Genomic DNA, 24772 nt, shown 5'->3' with positions numbered 1-24772 from the left:
CTTTAAACGGTGGAAGTTCAAGGTGCATTTCTTCACTGGAAGGGCAGGTAATAAATCTGCTTCATACATAGGCACAAACTGTCCGTGGCTTCGTACAGGCTTTGAGTTTTGCGCAGACCGAGATAGAATGACTGCGCGCACATCCTCCCATGGCCACTCACTCTATTCTTCCACTATCGCTGAGGCTACTCGTAGTTGCGGTGGTTTTTATTGTTTTAGAAGAAAGTACGACTTAGGCAATAACAGTGAAACACCTACAGTCAATGTTAAAGTAAGAGTGACATACAACGGAGGTTTTGAAGAGTGGGGTAACAGTTCCTCCCTACTGCTGCTGTTCGCTTTCTCTACCAACTAGATACGAACAAAATAGGCTGTTGAACTGGTTGCAGTAAGAAATATCATGTGCTTTACAGGTTGAACTACGGCCGATTGCTTCATGAGATTTAATTAATCCACATCGTGATAAACGAGCGTGCGCTCGGCTTGCTTACAACCTCAGAAACGGGTTCAACCAATAGAGTAGATGATAGGTTTTACTTCAACTGATTAAATAACCTATTTCTTTGTTATCTACGTGGAGTTATCTGGCATAGAAAACGAACAACAGCAGTAGGGGTGAAGTGTCCTCCACTGACTACTTTTACAACAGGTATATGCCAGTCTGTTTTTAAAATAGTCTATGCCTACATGGGTAAGAACGAGCTGTGTTCTTTCTCTACAGTTAATAAATAATTACATAAACTGACTTCGTATATTATAGATAAAACTTTCAAGAAGTTATGTAAACACCATTATTAATTGTACGGAATGAATGAAAGCAAAAAAGTCCAGTAGGCCTACCTTTTGCGATCAAAATATTACGTAAATTGAAAGGAATTGTCAATCAAATTCTAGTGAGACATACCATCACAAATAGTTGGAAGTTGTTTAGAAGATGGGACACCGAACTGGATTCACCGAATATAAGGAACCTACGATTATCCCTCTTTAAAGGATACAATAATCTGCTAAGGTAGCTCAAAACAGAGCAACAAGTATACACATATATTAAAACAATGACACACGAAGGGTATCGGAAGCACTGAATTTTCAGCTCCTCGACTCTGTGGCACATTTCAAGTATCTACTCAAAACCATCAACTCCTTCACAGGAAATATTTAATCTCTTCACAGTTGGCTTTTTTTATTACCTACTTCTTTACATAGAGGTAATAAAGAAAGATAACATCAGTAAGTAGAGTAATACTCACTGGGTCTTATGTTGAAAATTTCATCACACACTCCTTCTGAAAATTCTTATTACCAACTCATAGGTTTAAGAAAGGGTCAGAGGTTTTAATTAGGAAATCCGCTCAAGATGTGTATCGTTTCCATGCTATAAGCTAATAATGTCTTATACCATGTGAAGTCACCAGACAGGATTTGTTATGGTGGTGATAGCAGCAGTGGTATTGCTGTTCCGAATGGTTTCAGCAGTTTCTTTAATTGGAACAGAAATTAATATTACAACAACAAACACTGGACCTACGAAAATAAGAGTTGTTAAGCTTTGCAAACTCTTCGCTTCATTTTGTTCCATTCATCAGTTCCCCATTAACAGTTTGCCAACTCAGATCCCTTTACAAATTCTAGGAGTTGGCAATACGATTACATAAAACTTCATACATTTTGCACAGATAACTCACCCTTCAACACAATTTATTTTCAGTAATAATAATTGTTACACTTAAATGTAGGAACTAATAGTTTCTAGAAAGAAGAATACTGGTCAACATTCACTGGTTTTTGTACGTTAAGCCCTTTAAGTAGAAATGCCGCAATTGTTTGGCATAGTAAAGAAAGGGCTTTATAAAAACGAATATGGTTGCTGTGCTAGACACGTTTCGCATCTTTAGTAGAGAAAGAGAAACTATATTCACAGCAAGATTGATTACTAATAGAGGTCTATGAATTCCAGTATATCAAGTCAGATACAATAATAGTTCTAATACTGGTTGGGTGGGTTGTGTCCAAGTAGATCACACTCGTTTTCCTGACGTAGTTATAAGCAAGATGGTAATAATTTCTATCACACGAGAAAATATGTCAACCATCCATTCACACGGGAAGATTCTAATTTTTCGGAGAGTCCTTTTAAGGTTAAGATGTCTACTAACTGTAGAATTTTTGTAATTACCGAGCGGAGTGGACTGTCCTGAGAAGAATGCTTTTTTTTTGGTTTCCCAGTTACATTTCCAGGCAAATGCCGAGACATTTCCTATTCTTAGACCACAGCCGATTCCTTCCACCTCTTTGCCCAATTTCATTCACCATCATTCATTTCATCTTCATTAGATCCTCATTGGCGTCAGGAAACGCGATTAAGGGTTAGTTATACATACAATTATATCTTAGTAATTCATAAAATACAATAACGTCACACAGTAAAATCATACGGAAAAACGTATACACGTAGCAATTACGTGTGTTGTGCATGCTGTCTCACAGAATTCCTGAATGATGATGACCACAAATCAAATACAGTTTTCTATATTTCACAAAAGTGGTATCTAACATTAGGATAATAAACTGGATGGTCAAAGAATAGACGCAGTTCATCTTGAAAACGAAGGAAAATTGGCGCCGTCAATTATTACGCAATACGAAGTTTATTTTGTTTTACAGTTCGTAACCCAATATATATATAAAACTTATGCTCCACTTAGAGACAACGTGTGCTATTAATCCATTACATATAGAAGGAAGAACAATTTACGAGGCCAGTGAAAAACCTCTTGCTTTAAAAAGATATCGAAAAAATGTACATTTCCATGTAATCTCTTAAAATCTCAACCAGCTTAGATATGTGTAAAGGCTTGAAACCATAAGAAAAACTACAATTCAGCTCTAAGAAAGTACGCGTACTTCCTTATTAACAATCCCTCTTAAAAATACCTTTCAAAATGAAAGTATTGTCATTCTACATACAACAACCATTGAATGTTTTTCATCACATAGTAAAAATGGAGATGAAAATGTACACGTAAATATTACGTGTGATTAGAATGTTGCCTCGCAGAGCTCTTAAGTACGCATGCATTATCAAAGTAATGCAGCAACAGTGCGTGGAAGAAGGAATGCATCTAGCCCAGTCCAACATCCAGAATCATCATGATTACGAAACCAATGATGGCTCCCCAAGTCGCCAGCTGGCCGTTCCCACTGCAACAAAGGTAATGGACAAACCGATCAGCTTACCGTCAATATGACGATCAACATGACAGAATAGGATCTATGGCAACTTACTACCACAATGGTTCCATTAAATGCCTGTATTCTGGAAAGCAAACTTTCTTCATCTATATCTGACCTGGATATACCAGTATTTACATGGCACTAACTGACCTGCATATCAGACTGCTCCTGTTCCAATAGTACGCTCCTACCACCAGAACCAGTGATCCAAAATTTTAATGAAAATTTATACTCACAGATAATTCAATAACCGAACATATTTCCGCTGTTACCAACATTATAAATGAACGAATTCCTATGCTTACAATGAAAGGCACTTTTATGAGCTAGCTATCAAAGTAAGATATTTCAGAACAGGCACATTCAGAGAAGAATTCATACATTACAACCCAATTAAACATTCTTGGATGAGTGATTTAAGTTGACCTTCAAAATGGTTTTTTTTCCAAAAAAAATGACATAAACAAGAAAAATCCACGTTTTTTTCTGAGGTTCTACGAGGGGTACAATTATTGTTACTGTCCATCGGATTAATGCACAACAATATAATTTAATAACTCCAAATTGACTGACTACAGTAGTCTGTAAAACAAATGTACCTTATTCCTATGAAAATAAAAGTTGTGAAAAATTGCCATTGAAAAAGGTCTACAAAACTTAAACAACAATTCTGATACTTTGAATGCTTTTCCAGGAAGTTTTATAATTATACAATTAAGAAGTAAAATCAGTCGTAGTATGAATCCGCAGCATACAGTGAATTATACTTTTCACTCAAACTCAAATTACAGACACATCAAAACACAAGCACAGCACAAAATAACATACGTGATTTGCATGGCAAACAATGAGCTGAATGGACATACAACTGTTTGTACATCCAAGATGTCATTACATAACCAACATCAACGTTTTACGACACATTAGAACACACTTATAATCATTACAAAATATCAGTAGAAATACAGGGAAGAGCAGCAAGTTGAAACTGATTCTATTACGTTTTGAAAACGTGTTTAAATATACAAATGCCATATAGAGAACCAAGATTAAAATATGCAGCTATAGTGAGACCTTCCGTTATGTATGATTCAGAGTGCTGGATGATAACTGCAAGAGATGAAGGTTGACTTTTAAGGTGGGAAAGGAAGATCTCAAGGAAGATATTCGGAGCAGCGAGAGATGAAGAAGGCTGTAGAATGAGGACAAATATAGAACTGCAAGAACTGTCTGGAAAGCCGAACATTGTGGCGAAAGTTAAGCAGGGGAGAATAAGGTGAGCTGGACATGTGCAGAGAATACCTGATACTCAGACTGTCAAGAGAATATTTACAGGAAAGCTTGACGGGAGAAGAAAATGTAAATCCAGGAAACAGTGGATAAACGACGACCTTCAAATATTAGACATTAGAGTCTGGCGAAGAAAAGCCGAAGATGTATCGAGACAGGTGACTAAGAAGGTCAAGGTTCTACACGGACTGTAGAGCTGACTAGTAAGTAAATTGGAATACAGAAGGTTATAAACCCTGGAATACCACAAATTACAAAATGTACAACAGTATATGAACCTTGATGAGCCCTATGGAATGACTGAGTTTCACAACACATGGTAACATAGTTTACGAATTACGATGTAACTATAATGTTACGTTTGTGATGATTTGTATTTCCATGGAATTACATTACTAGTTCACGAAATATAGTATTCATGGTTACAAATTAACTCCTTCCCACCAATTATATTTACATTCCTACACCCATTAGCAGTTGAAAGGACGACGTTAAACGCAACTAACATTCACCTTAGAAGTGATGCTCCCACGGGTTTTATGGTTATTTAGTTCATCTTCCGGGTTGGAACGTATTGTTTTATTTTCAGTACACTCCGTACAGCGTGCCGACGTTTCGAATAATTTGCAGTATTCTTTGTCAAGGCGACTGAAATACCCCTACTCGATCCCAGGTAATCAGTCTCCCAGAGATAAGTTTGATTGATGGCAGGTAAATTTAATTCAGTCTAAATTCACCAGGTCACATCTTCAAGGCATGAATTCAATACGGAATGAACTACATGATTAACTGTTTGAAAAATGCGTGTCAGGCATATGGACGTAATCACCACTATCCGAACTAAGACACACAGTAGCTATGTTCGGAGAAAACTGGGCTTTACTCAATCTTGAAATTTTGTGTATAGAAGAATTTATTGATAGTAAATTTAACTTATAGTATTCACAGTATGGTTCGGCACAATCGGTTCGATGTTCAGATAATTTTGCCCTGACCACCTTGAACTTACATCAGCAAGGGATGGGCCGAGTGGTTTTCACGGTAGAGCGCTGGCTTTCCGAGCCAAGTTGGTGGTTCGATGCCAGCTCAGCCCAGTGATAACACGGATTTACAAGGGATAGATATCTGACATGATTTTACTGTTTCTAGTGTCGTTTTTAATGCTAATTTCAAATATGAAAACTGTTTTGTTCTATTGCGTTAGGTTTTGAAGATGTGGCAGTTTTATTTTTCATGGAACAGCGTACATCGAGGACTGTTTTAATTGCTTTTCGTTATTTTTCATACAATGTCGAACATTTTCATTTGCTTCTTTTTTGTCAGTAACAGTGGACGTTATGGCGTCCAGAGGTTGCATAAATTCACCAGATCTGTTTTGCTGCGTGTGCAGCTATGTAACAAACAAATCCAATGTGTACCATGTGGTGAATTTGCACTAATCTTAGCTACAGCCATGTTCATTAGTACTCCATGTAGCAATCAATGCTCTAGTGAACTTTTTTTTTTGCTATTGGCTTTACGTCGCATCGACACAGATAGGTCTTATGGCGACGATGGGTCAGGAAAGGGATGGGAGTGGGAAGGAAGCGGCCGTGGCCTTAATTAAGGTACAGCCTCAGCATTTGCCTGGAGTGAAATTGGGAAACCACGGAAAACCATCTTCAGGGCTGCCGACAGTGGGATTCGAACCCACTATCTCCCGAATACTGGAAAATGGTCGCACTTAAGCGACTGCAGCTATCGAGCTCGATGAAACTTCTATCTGTGAGTTGTGAATTGTAAACTGTTGATATAGAATATATCAAGAACGGTGGGTGATAGAGACAAATGGTTTGTATATTTTGAATGAACATGTTTCAGTTATCTTAGAACGCGTGTTGGATATCAAGATATCAACCGAAAGTCATTTTTTGTTGATAAGTGTAATTCAAGGTGCTCTAATACGCCAGACTCTCGTCGGTAGATTTACTAGTACGCAAAATAACTATTCTGGGACAAAATTTCCGAAAAGCGCACAAGTACAATTAATGGGCCATGAAACAAAGTTCATAACCCAGTTCCGGGTAACAAAGTTCTGTTGCGATCGTTGTTAGCTTCTCAATAAAGGCTCCGCAGTTCGCGTAATGCATGGAAACATCTTTTAAAAGTACCTAAAGCCATACCCCGGTGTTTAAACATTTGTAGGTCTTGTTCCTTATGACCGCAACGGTGAAAACCACGCAACTCGGCAAAATGCTTTCTTGCTTTTCTTGTCAAGTATTAAACTATTAAAGTATTAAAAGTATTAACTATTAAATTCTTTGATTATCACTAGTTCTTAGTCTCACGAAAAAGGGATAAAACACACACATATGAGTATTCTTATAAAGCTACTTCTTCCACGTAATGAAAGTAGGGCCTACATGACGAATAACATGGAGGAAACATGCCTGTTTCTGAGTCGTGGTAGTGGTGGTGATTATTGTTTTAACAGGAAGTTCGGCAGATTACGGCAGAAAAGAAAGTAGAGCCTTGAATGAAAACATTGTACATATTAGACAAACGTATAAATACAGTCAAACAAAATTATGTCAGGAAGTCAAAGAAGCAAAAGCTCAAATAATGTGCGAATTTATTTTTATTTACAAAACTTCCCTCAGTCGAAAGTTGCCGTGGATAAAGCATAATGAATAAATTAAATTATAATATTGACTTACAATAATTTTGTTGATTATATTTTCTCATAATGTTTCTAGACTATAAGAGTTATAACACGTAGCAATGATTTCTCAGTAATGAAATGGAACCTCGTAAAGTTAACAAAGACATAGTTCGTAGTTCCATAACCTCACAATGAATCGAGGAATAGTCCCTCGAGCTCCTATCATTATCAATTTAATGTCCCTCAATCGATATTTATCTTTATAATCAATCACGGTGGGTTCAAAGATAAGCTTCTTTTCCCTATCAACATATTTCGGCTGGTCTGTGGAGATTTCAAAACGAACTGTGATTTCTATTATATATCCCACATCCTCCGCCTCTTTGTAGGCTATGATGTCAATTCTCCAACTGCTACCGTTAACGGCTGTAGATACATTGTAAAAAAATACTACGCCAAGAAACAGGTACATACATTACATTACGCACAATTTCATTACAGATTGTTATGCTTTCCAGTGTTCAGCCTGCAAGCCTCTGTAAATTAACTAAATGCCCGTACAAAATTCTCTATTTCCAACTAGCCCTGTAGTCACGTTTTGTCCCACACCCCTTACCATTATATCATTAAAACCGATCTAATCATCGTCACCTTGGTCTCCCTCTACTTCTCTTACCCTCGGTGGCCGAGTCCCTTATTCTCTTAGATAACATATCCTCCTCGATTCGCCTCACATTACTCACCCACCGAATCCGGTTTATACGTAAAGCTTCATCCATCGAGTTTATTCCCAACTTAGACTTCTTCTCCCTTCGAGTACCCTCCTGTCGTTGTTACCACCTATCTGTACCAACAATAGTTCTTGCCACTTTCATGCCAGTTACTTCCAACGTATGAATAAGATACTCTGCGTTCACCAAGCTTTCATTCCCGCACAGGAAAGTCTGTCTGAAAACAGACCTACATAAAGAAGTTTCGTCCGAGAAATCACTTCTTACTCACAGAATACTGTTGATCGCAAATGCAAGCTCACTGCATCAGCTTTGCTGCACCTTCATTCCAACATATTACTGTGATTCACAAGAGATGTGTACTGCGTTTAATGACTTACTCAAAAGCTATGGCATAGATCTCTCGATGTCCCTACTAGACATCAAAAAATGTCTACTGAATTAGTTCAGCCAATAGGCCTGTACTTAAACTATCTTCACAAAAATCAACTTTATAAAAAAGGAAATGGAATTCAGTATACAATCACTTTGTCAATTTATTATCCAAATGGACATCAAATGTCTGTAAACTTCGGGATTTTATTTCTATACTATTAATTATGCACGTGATCTGTCAGTACACGCCCGTTCTGGACGTTAAGTACTTAGATAGTTCTCATTTATAGAATCAGTAGCCAGTAATGTTTACAATGTAGATAACATCTAATCCTGATCTGTATATATATCAAATTTGTAAAAACCTAATGTTAATTTTTCGTCACTTTTTTCTAATTTTCATTAATATACCGTACTTTAAAAACTATAGTTAATTTTTTCGTGATTTTTCTAATTTAAATTACCTGAAAAATGAAAACCTACAACCTGTTTTCCAGTCATTGGCCGGGTCAGAGGTGGAATGAATAAAGCAGATATAGGCTATTAGTACGATGGGGTCGCCACTCCCAAAGTGATTTATAGATGCTATGAAATGAGAATGGAGAGTGTGGCTGGAATTAAAGATGACAGGGAAAACCGGAGTACCCGGAGAAAAACCTGTCCCGCCTCCGCTTTGTCCATCACAAATCTCACATGGAGTGACCGGGATTTGAACCACGGTATCCAGCGGTGAGAGGCCGACGCACTGCCGTCTGAGCCACGGAGACTCACTTGAATTACCTATTATAATATATTTTGCAATGTCTCCTGTAACTGGAGTGCAACTCTGTCACAAGCATGTGTAATGAATGAATGAATGAATGAATGAATGAATAAATAAATAAATAAATAAATAAATAAATAAATAAATAAATAAATAAATAAATAAATAAAATACACTTTCACTAAGTATATTATCATCCTGGGAGGATACAAATCCTAAGTACTTTGAACGATCCACTTGTTCCAGTTTCGTATTCCCTACCTGGCATTCGATCTGCCCTATTGGCAATACTTTAGTCTTGGAAATGCTAATTTTCATATTATACTTGCTGCACTTCTTTTTAACCGCGAAAATATTAGACTGCACACTATCAGTACAGTCTGCCATCAAGACCAAGACACCGGCATAGGCCAAACTGCTTATTAAAAGTCCACTTTACCAAATCCCTTCCCATTTTTTACCTTTCCGTAAACAATGCATGTATACTATGAACAACAAACGTGAAAGATTTCACCAATGTTTAACCTCCGTAACTACTTGGAACCAAGAACTCATTGTACCATCAATTCTCACAGTGGCCAAATTTGAAGTCTTTGATTACCTGTAATAACTTACTTGCCCCGAATGCCGGAATATCCCAGTACAGCTAACATCTTTTCACTTGGTACATTGTCATATGCCTTCTCTAGGTCTACGGAGCAAAAATATAACTGTCTATTCCCCTCATAGCGCTTTTCAATCACTTGACGGATACTAAAAATCGGGTCCTGAGAACTCCTCTGTGTTCTGATATCATAATGGTTTTCATCCGACTCATGTTCTACCAATGATCTCATCCATCTTTCTCATCCACACCTTGCCTGGTATAGTAATCAGTGACATACTTCGATCTTTATATAGGAATACTAGCTGATGTACCCGTGCTTCGCTACGGAATTCTACTTTGTTTACAGAATTCTAGGTGAGGTAGTGTACACGTTGTGGGTAAGATTGTATTAAATTGCACAGCTCTTACCGTTATCCCAGAAACGCGATGGGGAAGTCACCAAACGTATTTTATCACGTAAATACCGGGTTAGGGAATTTTCATTGTAATGGTAGGCCCTCTTGCCTACCATCGGTTACAATCAAGTTGGGGAATTTTCATTATAACGGCAGACACTCACTCTCCACCTGCCGTTTTACATCCTCAGAAAGACTGTCTTAGGCGTTTTCCAAACTGAAATCAACATAGGTCATTACAATGACGTCAGAAGGAATGTCGCGCTTAAAAGCAATGCTATCATATGAAATTCTCGGTCAAATGAAAAACCACACATTTCCTCACTTTTAACGAACAGTACTATGCTGCCGATTTAACAGTACAAAGTTCCAGAGCTGGAATGACCAAGCCGCAGACAGCTGTGAACACTCCTCTGCCGTATTCCGAGTTTGCATACTGCGTCCGAGTAGGGATCGAATTGCTGGAATACTATGATGAACCAGTGTGTTATGTACCAGTAGTATCAGAACATTTTTGAACCAGAGGAAAGACATGCTAAAGAAGAAAGTTTTCTAACTCCCCGGCTATTTCGCGCGAATATTCAGGTAGGCTATTATATTCGATAGGCAGCAGTAATACCATTTATCGGAGATGAGTGGGAGCATAATAGACAAAGAACATCACAAAAAACAATGGTCAATATAATGTTAGGCCTATTGTTGATCAATTTTATGAGCTTTCAACACTGTAGGCCTTCACATTTAGTTTTCTTCCGACTCTGAAATACCACTCTTATCATAGTCGGTACGGTAAAACTGAATACAACATAATTGATCAGAAATTGTATTCTCCTATAAGTTCTGTTATGTAGAACTTCTCGATAGGACCAAAAACATAGGTATTTAAAACATTTTAGGCGCCTTCCCCTAAACTACCATTTCATCCAGGGTGAATAAAATTATTTATAGCCTAGACGGTGATTTCTTATTCCCCGTTTCTACATACCAATTTTCATTAACTTCTGTTTGCCTATTTTCTCGTGGCTCGGTGTTGATATGGACTTGGCAACAAAATGACAAATTCATGAATATATCTGTTATCACAGTCAGTAGTCTACAGCAAAATTGTATAATACATAAATGATCGGAAATGCAATTCTATATAACTTAAGTTATGTAGTATTTATCGACAGGACCACTAATAACATAAATATTTGAGAATTATTATTATTATTATTATTATTATTATTATTATTATTATTATTATTATTATTATTATTATTATTATTACTATTATTATTACTGCTATTTGCTTTACGTCGCACCGACACAGATAGGTCTTATGGCTACGATGGTACTGGGACAGGAAGGGGCTACGAATGGGAAGGAAGCGGCCGTGGCCTTGATTAAGGCACAGCCCCAGTATTTGCCTGGTGTGAAAATGGGAAACCACGGAAAACCATCTTCAGGGCTGCCGACAGCAGGGCTCGAACCCACTATCTCCCGAATACTGGATACTGGCCGCACTTAAAACGATGGTATAAACTGAACAAGGGACTGCTTCCAAAACAAAATCCTACATCGATGATGCTTGTTGTCTAAAGGGAATCAAAATCCAGGTCACCTCATAATGGTACTAATCGCTGGTAAAGTAGAACCATGGTGTTCCTCATGTAGCGGTACTAACCACAAGTAACTAGATTCACAAAATAAAACTAACCCTTCTTCTTCAGATGCCGTCTCCTCATAGGGCGAGCATCGTGGAGTAATGATTCCTATTTTGTGCTCGCCGTTTCGTGGATGTCGAAGCAATGTCGGAGGTTCCGCGCCGTGGATAACCATCTCCGCCAACGTCCATAATTTCCTTTTATTTTGTCTTCTTTGATTAGCAGTATAAGACTGTATTTAGCATCCTGCGTGGTTCAGAGGTGAAGTGTCAGCCTCCAGGGTTCAAATCCGACAGATGAAGTCAGGTTTCTGAAAGGCGGTAGAAAGTGCATTCGACAATCCACGTCGTACGACATCGGCATGTAAAACATCTTTGGTGTTTACCTGACAAAATTAATCAAAACTCAGTCCTAGTTCGTCCAACAGAAATCTGATTTACTCTGCCATCTGGTAGAGTGAAACGAAACGTCGAAATTGGCGCGCAGGTGCCAATATAGCGTCAGATCACAATGTCTGCACAGGGTAGTTGAGGCCATACTATTATTTTAGGTTGTATTTATCATTTTGGAAGATGTGACCGAAATACGTTGCTTTCCAGCGCGTTTTTTTTTTTTTGCTAGTGGTTTAACGTCACAATAACACATCGAAGCTTTTCGGCGACGCAAGGATGGGAAAGGACCAGGATTGAGAAGGTAGCGCCGTGGCCTTAATTAAGATACAGCCCAAGCATTTGCCTGATGTGAAGAGTCGAAATTCGAACCCACCATTTCACGAATGCAAGGTCACAGCTATGCGACCCTAACCGCGCGACCAAACCGCTCAGTTTTCCGGCGTTTTGCGAATATACAAACTTCAGATGATTTCCCGGCACGACGGAGTACCTCCTCGTTGGTGATGTGGTCTACTCATGGGATTTGCAACATTCTGCACTATATTCACATCTCAGAGGCCTACAGTTGGTTCAAGAGGAAGCCTATCAATCAGCCTTCGGGTGAGGACTCAACGTACATACAAATGAAACTTGTTGTTTGGATCATCAGTCCATACACTGGTTCGATGCAGCGCTCCATGTCACCCTAGCCTGTGCTACTCTTTTCATTTCTACGCGTACGTAAGTACTACACCATGAAATAGATTGTACAGTAAAATGTCGTTACAGGGAGCCGCCGAATTTCCTTTCCTGCAAATCAATTTTTCTATCGCAGACAGACACAATAGTGTTGTTGTACCGTATCAGCGACCCCGCCCAGGAAATTGCGGGCACTAATGACAGTCTGCGAGGAGTCCCCACTTCCGGCTAGTGCCTTATCACTCCTACTCGTAAGCATATGTTCTCACTCAACCAATTAATGATAATTTACCGTTATCATTTCCGAGAAAGGGCGAAGTACAAGACGTGCTATCTCCCTTTGCTGTCACAACAAGAACGTTAAGATACAAGTTTACCTTTCCAATTGTAGTTGGACCTTCATTGTTTGTATTTATATTATTCAAGATTTTCGCTGACGTTTGTTAAAAGAAAGATCATCTACAGGTAAACGAAAACTATTTCTCAACGCCAGTGCTTTTTGGCTCTAGATCTAAAGATGTACAACAATTTTTGGTTATATTTCCTTCCTAACAACTGTCTTGTGTAACCCTGCACAAGTCGCATATCAGGAAGTTACAGGTTAGAGAAAGAGGTTGCTGCCCCATTCATTTAACTGTTCTTCTTGCGTATTATTTATTCTGGAGATTTCAAATTACTGTTTCAGGTGTTGTACAGTATTAATTTGATACGAAAGAAGAGATAAAATTGGTATATATACACATACAAAGTTATTAGAAATAGATCGATAAACTTAAATTACGGTAGCAAATAAACTGGAATGTTTAGATCAATTCAAAATAAAATTCATGTAGGTTATAAGATACAATGTTAAGCGTACTCTTTAACAGTAACACATGCACATATGCACACACACAACATACATCTTCATTACAGGTTATGCCTTTCAGCGTTCAGTCTGCAAGCTTCTGTGAATTTACTAACCGCCGCCACAATCCTCTATTTGTAACTAGTTCTGTGGCCTCGTTTAGTTCTATACCTATTATTTTTAAGTTAGAAACTGAATATAACCACAGCCATCGGATTGTTCCTACAAGTGTAATATTACTTTTCAATAAGTCGTTCGCGAGCTCTACACTCGTGAATAAGTTGCTACTTCTCTTACGTCGTAAGTACTACTCAATTGGTTAACTGGATAAACACCAGAATTCTTTGGATTACAAATAGTCAGATTTCTTCTTCTCTCCTGTGGGAATATCAATGTTGGCGTCATGGTGCATCATAGAAATAGGCAAAACATTATTTCCCTTTCTTGGAAGACAGGGAACATGGGTGCACTTGTCCTTGAAATTGGATTTATTTGAATGCGGCTCTCGAGGCTTTGTTTCCACGAAGCAACTAGTGATTTCCCTCTTGTTCTTTCGGATTGTTCATACAAGTGTAATATTACTTTTCATTAAGTCATTCGCGAGCTCTACACTCGTGAATCAGTTGCCAGCTGTCACGTTCCGTTCTGTCCCGAAATTACAGAGCTGAGCCGTATCACTATGTCTTATGGCTTTTCGTCGATATCGAAGGTACCGGCGGGGCTGTTTACCAACATACACTTTAAGATTATCAGTGTAACATACTCTAGCATCTACCAGTGCAAATATCTTATTGCCATACTTACCATACTTGGTTTGCTCATTATAAATTGTCCGGAGATACATTGACACCTAAAGCCTTCTAATCTCTCATCAATTGTGTAATACTCCACAAGACAATACGACTTTTGGCAGTCTTTGATAAAGTAAAAACTTCTTGGATTGCGGCTAACCTGACAACTTGTTTCCTGATCTGCCTGTGTCACTATGGTCAAATCGCAAGCAATGCAATAGCTTTCCGTCATAAAACAACACACGGTTCTATACAAGTCTGATCAGTTGCCCATATATCTATTGCATTAGTATGGTTGTCCTTTTTAGCAGCACACAGATATGATATGCCAAGCAATGCCTTGAATTCAACTGAATCAGGTGGTTTGGCATCCCTTTCTCTGATGTACCGTGGATGAACTTCAATTTTATGTTTCTTTACACATTTAACAACCAGAGAAATTATCTTCTCGTCAAATAAGCATTTCCAACACTCTTTGGAGGTTTTAGGCATTTTTGCTGAGCCCTTCACGCCCGATAAATGAGTAACGATATCGTGCGAACGTTTCTTGGAGGATTTATGCCCTTCGAACATTTCTCACGTTCAATGAAACACTTCAAGAATATCACTTACATCTTCATCAGGATTACTTATATCACTGTTGTCGATGTCCTATTCAGCATTTGTAACTTCTTTACGGGTTTCTACAAGTCTTCTGATTCACTCCTTTCTTCATCTTGTTCGTTTTGTACACTTTCTTCGTGAAGTATATCATGCGCTAATTGCGCATCTTAAGACAGACAGAACCTTCGTTGTCCATCCATTTTATATTTCAAGACACGTGAAGAAGTAACATAATTATGTAACTCAAAAATTTAATATGAAGGTATGAAAAATAAGCGCAGAAATAATGGTCTAGAACACCTTACTTTTAAGAGGCGGGAGAAGTAGCGTGACGTTTAAAAAACCCCACAGGAGTCAACAGTTAAATATTATATTCTCACCATAAGAAAACAATAGTGACTGAACGCAAGCAATTGGCTCGTTGTTGTTGTTTGAGTCATCAGTCCACAGACTGGTCTCATGCAGCCCTCCATGCCACCCTACCCTGTGCCAACCTTTTCATTTCTACATAATTGCTGCATCCTGCATCTGCTCTAATCTGCTTGTCATATTCACCCTATCCTGTGCCAACCTTTTCATTTCTACATAACTGCTGCATCCTGCATCTGCCCTAATCTGCTTGTCATATTCATACCTTGGCCTACCCCTATCGTTCGTACCGCCTACACTTTCCTCAAAAACCAACTGCACAAGTCTTGGGTGTCTTAAGAAGTGTTCTATCATTCTATCTCTTCTTCTCGTCAAATTTAGCCAAATCGATCTCCTCTCACTAATTCGATTCCGTATCTCTTCATTCGTGATTCGATCTATCCATCTCACCATCAGCATTCTTCTGTAACACCACATTTCAAAAGCTTATATTCTCTTTCTTTCTGAGCGAGTTAGCGTGCATGTTTCACTTCCATACTGTCCCACGCTCCAAACGAAAGTCTTCAAAAACATATTTTCTAATTTCTATATCAATATTCGAAGTGAACAAATTTTGTCTCTTAAGAAAGGCCTCCCTTCCTTGTGCTAGCCTGCATTTTATGTCCTCCTTACTTAAGCCATCGTTAGTTATTTTACTACCCAAGTAACAATATTCATCCACTTCCTTCAAGACTTAATTTCCTAATTTAATATTTCCTGCAACACCTGACTTCGTACGACTGCACTGCATTACTTAGTTTTAGACTTACTTATTTTCATCTTGTGCTCCTCACCCAAGACTCCGTTCATACCATTCAGAAACTTCTCCAGATCTTTTGCAGTCTCAGATAAAATGATAATATAATCGGCAAATCTCAGGGATTTGATTTCATCTCCTTAGATAGTGATTCCAAATTCTTATTTGATTTTCTTCACTGCCTGTTCTATATAAACATTGAAAAGGAGCGGGGACAAACTGCAGTCTTACCTCACCCCTGTCTGGATTGCAGCTTCTTTTTTCATAGCCCTCGATTCTTATCACTGCAGACTGATTTTTATATAGATTGTAGATAATTCTTCTTTCTCGGTACCTGATCCCGATCACCTTCAGAATCTCAAATAGCTTGGTGCAATCAACATTATGAAATGCCTTTTCTATATCTACGAACGCCATGTATGTGGGCTTGCCTTCTTAATTCGATCCTCTAAGATCAGACGTAAAGCAACGATTGCTTCACGAGTTCCTACATTTCTTCTGAAGCCAAATTGATCTTCTCCCAACTCAGTTTCAACTGTCTTTCCATTCCTCTGTAAATAATACGTGTTCAAATTTTGCAGGCGTGAGATACTAAACAAATGGTGCGATAGTTTTGATACTTGTCAACACCGGCTCTCTTGGGAATAGGTATAACAACATTCTGCCGAAAATCGGATGTCACTTTTCCTGTCTCATAGATCTTGCACACTAAATGGAATAACCTCGCCATGCTGGTTTCTCCTAAAGCAGTCAGTAATTCAGAGGGAATGTCATCAATTCCAGGTGTTTTGCTCTTATTTAGGTCTCTCAAAGCTCTGTCGAATTCTGACCTCAAAACTGGGCCACCCATTTCATCAGCATCAACAACAATATCATTGAGGAAAATGCCTGTACCAGAATGCCGACCAATCAACATTTGCGACCTGGACGAACCCTTGCAATGAAGGGAAGCAAGCACATATTTGGTACAACTGGATCCATAGCGGCAACCGCACAATCTCTATATATAAAATAAGAGTTTTGTCTGTACATTGCTCAGAATTTGAAAAGAATGGTATTTCTGTATCGGTCGTGTCCACAGTATCAAGGAAATGCACTTTTTACTTTTCCGTAATTCTGTCTGTCTGTCTGTCTGTCTGTATGTATGTATGTATGTATGTATGTATGTATGTATGTATGTACACGCATCACGAGAAAACGGCAGAGGAGAATTTAATGAAAACGAAAACTACAATCTAGGCTATAAATCATTCTTTCCGCGCTGAATGAAATGGTAGTTTGGGGTAAGACCTAAAATGTAATACTCAAATATTTATATCATTAGTGGTCCTATCGATAAATACTACATAAATGAAGTTATAAAGAATTAAATTTCCGAGGATTTATGTCATACATTGTTACCGTACCGGCTATGATAGCACAATTATTCATGAATTTGTAATTTTGTTGCTAACTCCATATCAACGCCAAGCCACGAGAAAATTGGTTAACAGAATATAATGAAAATCGGTATATAGAGTCGGGGAATAAGAAACCACAGTCTACGTTATAAACAATTTTATTCACCCGGGATGAAATGGTAGTTTAGGGGAAGGCGCCTAAAGTTTATTTTTTTATTGGTCCTATCGAAACGTACTACATTACAAGTTATAGAGAATACAATTTCCAATCATTTATGTTTTATTCAGTTTTACCGTACCGACTATGATAAGAGTGGTATTATAGAGTCGGAAGAAAACTAAATGTGAAGGCCTACAATATCGAAAGCGCATAACATTGAGCATGTTTGTTGTGATGCTCTTTGTCTCTTATGCGGCCGCTCAACTCCGATAGATGGGATTACTGCTGCGTACCGAGTATAACAGCCTGACTGAATATTGGCGCGAAATAGCTGGGGAGTTAGAAAACGTTATTCTTTAGCATGCCATTCCTCTGGTTCATACATTTACTGGTACTGCTGGTACGTAACACACTGGTTCATCATGGTATTCCAGCTATTCGATCCCTACTCTGACGCGCTGTTTTGAATGAGCAGTGTGCACATTTAGTAGTAGTAAGTAGTATAATTGGATGGTTCTGCCGCACCTCCGCCGCCGCACGCCTCCTCCTCCGCCGCCGCCTCCGCCCGCGGGAAATTTGAATTTTGGCGGGAAATTTGAATTTTGGCGGGAGATTTGAATTTGTAAACAAAGCCACGTGCTTTTTGACAGCTGTCATCGACAACAACGCATCGCTAACCTCACTGCTGCCATCTTGACGGGCCTAAACCTCACTAGTGCCAACTTAACCTAACTAGCATGAGGTAAACAAAGCCACGTGTTTTTTGACAGCCACGTGCTTTTTGACAGACAACAACGCATCGCTAACCTCAGTACTGCCATCTTGACGGACCTAAACCTCAGTAGTGCCAACTTAACCTCACTAGCATGAGGTAAACAAAGCCACGTGCTTTTTGACAGCCACGTGCTTTTTGACAGATTTGTAAACAAAGCCACGTGCTTTTTGACAGACAACAACGCATCGCTAACCTCAGTACTGCCATCTTGACGGACCTAAACCTTAGTGGTACCAACTTAACCTGACTAGCGCGAGGTAAACAAAGCCACGTGCTTTTTGACAGCCACGTGCTTTTTTGACAGCTGTCATCCGCCATCTTTAAACTACAGAGCACCGTGCTGCCCTCTTTCGTCACCTTTCATCGGCAGTGCTGCCATCTTGACGGGCCTAAACCTTAGTGCTACCAACTTAACCTCACTAGCTCGAGATAAACAAATCCACGTGCTTTTTGACAGCCACGTGCTTTTTTGATAGCTGTCATCCGCCATCTTTAATCTATAGAGCACAGTGCTGCCCTCTTTAGCTACTTACCTTTGAAATGTGGTGGCGGATAATTTGAAAAATGCTTTTCGACAAGCAGCCATCTTTAATCCAGAGAGAACAGTGCTGCCCTCTATGTGGTGACGGCAAATTGAAAAATTCTACGTGCTCTTGTTTGAAAACAAACTCACGTGCTTTTTTGACAGCTGTCATCCGCCATCTTTAATCACAGTGCTGCCCTCTTTAGCTACTTACCTTTGAAATGTGGTGGCGGATAATTTGAAAAATGCTTTTTGTCAGCAGCCATCTTTGTGCACCGTGCTGCCCTCTTTAGCTAGATACCTTTGAAATGTCGTGGCAGACAATTCCACGTGACAGCAGCCATCTTTAATCAAGAGAGCACCGTGCTGCCCTCTATGTGGTGGTGGTAAATTCTATATTCTCTTGTTTGGAAACAAACCCATGCGCTTTTTTTTGACAGCTGTCATCCGCCATCTTTAATCCAGAGAGCACCGTGCTGCCCTCTTTAGCTACTTACCTTTGAAATGTGGTGGCGACAAATTCCACGTGCTCTTGTTTGGAAACAAAGCCATGTGCTTTCTTGACAGCTGACATCCGCCATCTTTAATCTATAGAGCACAGTGCTGCCCTCTTTATCGTAGTAGATGTAAATTCGTCACAGCTGTCATCCGCAGTGCTGCCATCTTAACGGGCTTAAACCTTAGTGCTACCAACTTAACCTTACTAGCGCGAGATAAACAAATCCACATGCTTTTTGACAGCTGTCATCCGCCATCTTTAATCAAGAGAGCACCGTGCTGCCATCTATGTGGTGGTGGCAAATTCTATGTGCTCTTGTTTAGTAAACAAACTCACGTGCTTTTTGTCAGCTGTCATCCGCCATCTTTAATCTATAGAGCTCAGTGCTACACTCTTTAGTTGAAATATGGTGGCGGATAATTTAAAAAGAAAAATTCTACATCAGCCATCTCTCAACGCTAATTGCACAAGATGGTGGCTATACATGACTCCTTAAAGGTGCTTATGCAAGATGATCGCTATACATAGACGCCCTTGGGATGCTTGCGCAAGATGGCGGTTATACAAGGCTCCTTATGAGGGATGCTTGCGCAAGATGGTAGTTGCTCTTATGAGGCGGCTTAAGGGTCCTTGCACAAGATGACTAGAGACGCCCTAAGGATGCTTGCGCAAGATGGCGGACGCAAGATGGCGGCTATACACGACTCCTTATGAGACGCCTTAAGGGTGCTTGCGCAAGATAGCTGCTGCTCTTAGCTTAGAGGCTAACGTGTCATGCTAGTTCGATTCATTAAATTTGGGGCTTAAATGCAAAATGTTAAATATCTCGAAAACGGTACATCGTAGAGCAAAACGGACAAAATTTTTCTGCCCAATACCTCGGTTCGCAGTACGAGGAACATGATAGCATAAGTCTAATGATGAGATCGACGGTTCGGTTCCTACTTAGGCCCTTTGGCATTCACTCTGTTTTAGCTTGTATTGAAGCAAGTCTTCGTAACATGATCAGGTCTAGCTATGGTAGAGAGTATAACGTGCCGTGCAGGTTCGATTCATTACATTTAGGGCTTAAATGCAAAATGTTAAATATCTCGAAAACGGTGCATCGTAGAGCAAAACCTGGTACCTAGGTTTTCAGTATCAGGAACAAGAAAAAAACATAGTCTAATGATGAGATCGACGGTTCGATCCCTACTTAGACCCTTTGGCATTGGCAGCTATCTAATTCTACAAGATGGCGGCTATACATAGCTTCTTATGAGACAGCTTAAGAGCGCTTGCACAAGATGGCTGCTGCTCTTATGAGACTCCCTAGGGGTGCTTGCGCAAGGTAGCAGCGACAAGACGGTGACTATACATAGCTGCTTATGATACGGCCTAGAGGTGCTCACACAAGATGGTGGCTGCTCTGATGAAGAAAGCTAGCTTTGCATCGTGCAGGTATCTTTACAGCACTAAACCTCATACCTTTGAAATGTGGTGGCGGGTAATTTGAAAAATTCGACGTGCTTTTTCATAAGCTGTTAAGGCCTCCTCTTATGTCAAGGCATAGCTCTATCGAACAAGTTTAAACCTGCATCGGGATAGCTAGAGTAAGCGCGTGCTGCAGTGATGACGTCATTATGCATGTTTAGACTTGCAAATCACAGAAGAAACGTAACAAGGCTGGAATCGAAAACTGCACTCTATGCTGTTAACTTTATCATGTGATCGAAACATTGATTGAAGTATTTAGAACACGCAATAAGTAGAACCAAACACTGTACTCGATACAACATGTGTTTAGAACATGTCAGGGGATATCTTTGTTCTAAGAAGATTAGTTTACCGCACATTCCTTGGCTAAAGGGCTAATGGGCTAAAGGGCTAAAGGTGCAACAACCTCATCGATCGCTATCAGCAAGAACGCTTGTACTTTGTTAAGTGTAGAAAATTAATCTTTATTTGTAAATGGTTTCATGTTCAGAACAAGGAATGGAACCTAGGGGTTACGTCTTACCTAATAAAATCCCCGAGGTGCGATGAGTTACGTTTTTCGAACTAGTGTTTGGAACACTGAACTTTTCAAGATGATAGCAGAGAGTTTAGCAATGGTCTGTTGTTGGATTATAAATTCCGCGCTACAACATGCATAAGGTAGCAACCTTGAGATTTACCGCCGTAAAGATGGCAAGAGTGAGGTTAGCAATGTTCCGTTGTTGGATTTTAAATTCCGCGCTATAACATGCATAAGGTAGCGGCCTTGAGGTTTACCGCCGTAAAGATGGCAGCAGTGAGGTTAGCGACGCTCTGTTGTCCTTCAAAGTGAGGTTAGGGTTCGTCAAGAAGACAGCTGTCAAAAACGCACGTGGCTATGTTTACCAAACAAGAGCACATTGCTGTGACGTCACGGTCATGTAATCAATCCTTAGCTCGACGTCGTTAAGAGCAGCATTAGGATTAGCTATGCTTAAAAGTCTTGGGGACAGAGCAGCAGTATGAATTGCCATGTTTCAAAGCGTGTACACATCACCTATCGATTTTACATGCATCGACCATCGTACTAAACTTCTTCCGCTAGATCGTGCTGCTATCTTAGCATAACCTATACACATAAAATTAAAGTACAATGAATAGCCATGTTTCAAAGCGTGTACACATCACCTATCGATTTTGCATGCATCGACTCTCGTACTTAACTTCTTCCGCTAGATTGTGCTGCTATCTTAGCATGACTTTAAAGTACAAAGAATAGCCATGTTTCAAAGCGTGTACACATTACCTATCGACTTTGCATGCAACAAATATCGTACTAAACTTCTTCCGCTAGGTTGTGCTGCTCTCTTAGCATAATTTTATACACATGAACTTAAAGTACAAAGAATAGCCATGTTTCAAAGCTTGTACACATAACCTATCGATTTTGCATGCAACAAATATCGTACTAAACTTCTTCCGCTAGATTGTGCTGCTATCTTAGCATAACCTATACCTATGAACTTAAAGTACAATGAATAGTCATGTTTCAAAGCGTGTACACATCAACTATCGATATTGCATGCATCGACTCTCGTACTAAACTTCTTCCGCTAGGTTGTGCTGCTATCTTAGCATAACTTATACACATGAACTTAAAGTACGAAGAATAGCCATGTTTCAAAGCGTGTACACATTACTTATTGATTTTGCATGCATCAAATATCGCACTAAATTTCTTCCACTAGATTGTGCTGCTATCTTAGCATAACCTATACCCATGAACTTAAAGTACAATGAATAGTCATGTTTCAAAGCGTGTACACATCAACTATCGATATTGCATGCATCGACTCTCGTACTAAACTTCTTCCGCTAGATCGTGCTACTATCTTAGCATAAGCTATACGTATTAACTTACAGTGCAAAGAATAGCTATGTTTCAAAGCGTGTACACATTACCTATCGATTTTGCAAGTATCGACTCTCGTACTAAATTTCTTCCTCTAGATTGTGCTGCTACCTTAGCATAACCTATACGCATGACCTTAAAGTACAAAGAATAGCCATGTTTTAAAGCGTGTGCATATTACTTATTGATATGACATGCATCGACCCCCGTACTAAACTTCTTCCACTAGATTGTGCTGCTATCTTAGCATAACTTATACACATGAACTTAAAGTATAAAGAATAGGTATGTTTCAAAGCGTGCACATATTACTTATCGATTTTGCAAGCATCGACTCTCGTACTAAACTTCCTCCTCTAGATTGTGCTGCTACCTTAGCATAACCTATACGCATAACCTTAAAGTACAAAGAACAGCCATGTTTCAAAGCGTGTGCATATTACTTATTGATATTACATGCATCGACTCCCGTACTAAACTTCTTCCGCTAGATTATGCTGCTATCTTAGTATAACTTATACACATGAACTTAAAGTACAAAGAATAGCCATGTTTCAAAGCGTGTACATATTACTTATCGATTTTGCAAGCATCGACTCTCGTACTTAATTTCTTCCTCTAGATTGTGCTGCTACCTTAGCATAACCTATACGCATGACCTTAAAGTACAAAGAATAGCCATGTTTCAAAGCGTGTGCATATTCCTTATTGATTTTGCATGCATCGAATCTCTTACTAAACTTCTCCCCCTAGATTGTGCTGCTATCTTAGCATAACCTATACCCATAAACTTAAAGTACAATGAATAGCCATGTTTCAAGGCGTGTACACATTACCTATCGATTTTGCAAGCAACAAATATCGTACTAAACTTCTTGCGCTAGATTGTGCTGCTATCTTAGCATAACCTGTACGCATGAACTTAAAGTACAAAGAATAGCCTTGTTTCAAAGCGCGTACTCATTACCTAATGATTTTGCATGAAACGACTATCATACTAAACTTTTCCTATTAGATTGTGCTAAAATCGTGTACGTGTGCTGTTATCTTAGCATAACCTATCGATTTTACATGCATCGAGTATCGTACAAGGCTTCTTCCGCTAGAGCATGTAGCAATCGCTTTTGTGTATCCCTAACCTATGTGCATGAACTTAAAGCACAAAGAAGAGCTATGTTCTAAAGCGTGTACACATCACCTATCGATAATGTATGTATCGACTATCGTACTAAACTTTTTCTGCTAGAGCGTAAGACTATCGCTTGTGTGTGCACGAACTTAAAGCATAAAGAATAGCAATGTATAAAAATCTTGTAAACATGACAGCAGCATTAAGTATAGCCATGTTTAAATGCACGTACACATCATGTATCTATAATGCACGCAGTACTAAACTTATTCCACTAGAATGTACAAAGTACGCATGTGTTTGTGCTGCTATCTTAGCATAGCCTATGTGCATGAACTTAAAGTACAAAGAATAGCGATGTTTAAAAATCTTGTGAACATGGCAGCGGTAAGAATAGCAATGTTTAAAAGCGTTTTGATAATGCATGCATCTTCCACTAGAGCGTGTGACCATCGCTTGTATCTGGTGCTATCTTAACATAACCTATGTACACGAACGTAAAGCATAAGGAATACTTATGTGTACAAACTCTTGTGAACATAGCAGAGTGTTAATTACGTAGGTGTAGACATTGATCGTTTCATGCTGACGCAGCATACCACGTGACCGTGACGTCACAGCCATGTGCTCTTGTTTGGTAAACATAGCCACGTGCGTTTTTGACAGCTGTCTTCTTGACGAACCCTAACCTCACTTTGAAGGACAATAGAGCGTCGCTAACCTCACTGCTGCCATCTTTACGGCGGTAAACCTCAAGGCTG

At 39.2% G+C, this 24772-nt stretch overlaps 1 protein-coding gene across 1 annotated transcript in view; it reads right to left on the bottom strand.

Annotated features, from left to right (window-relative positions):
* Positions 1-1681: 1681 nt before the first annotated feature.
* Zip48C (Zinc/iron regulated transporter-related protein 48C) overlaps positions 1682-24772 on the bottom strand; it is a 348533-nt gene continuing 325442 nt past the window's right edge. The window contains exon 8 of the mRNA XM_067136812.2: positions 1682-3201. Within this exon, the coding sequence (XP_066992913.1) occupies positions 3123-3201 (79 nt within the window). The 3' untranslated portion in view covers positions 1682-3122. The remainder of the gene's footprint in view (positions 3202-24772) is intronic.

Source organism: Anabrus simplex, chromosome 1 (assembly GCF_040414725.1).
Source record: "Anabrus simplex isolate iqAnaSimp1 chromosome 1, ASM4041472v1, whole genome shotgun sequence".
Taxonomy (NCBI): Eukaryota; Metazoa; Arthropoda; class Insecta; order Orthoptera; family Tettigoniidae; genus Anabrus; species Anabrus simplex.
The sequence above is the reverse complement of the archived record's forward strand: the minus strand, read 5'-3'. Positions and strand labels throughout refer to the sequence as shown.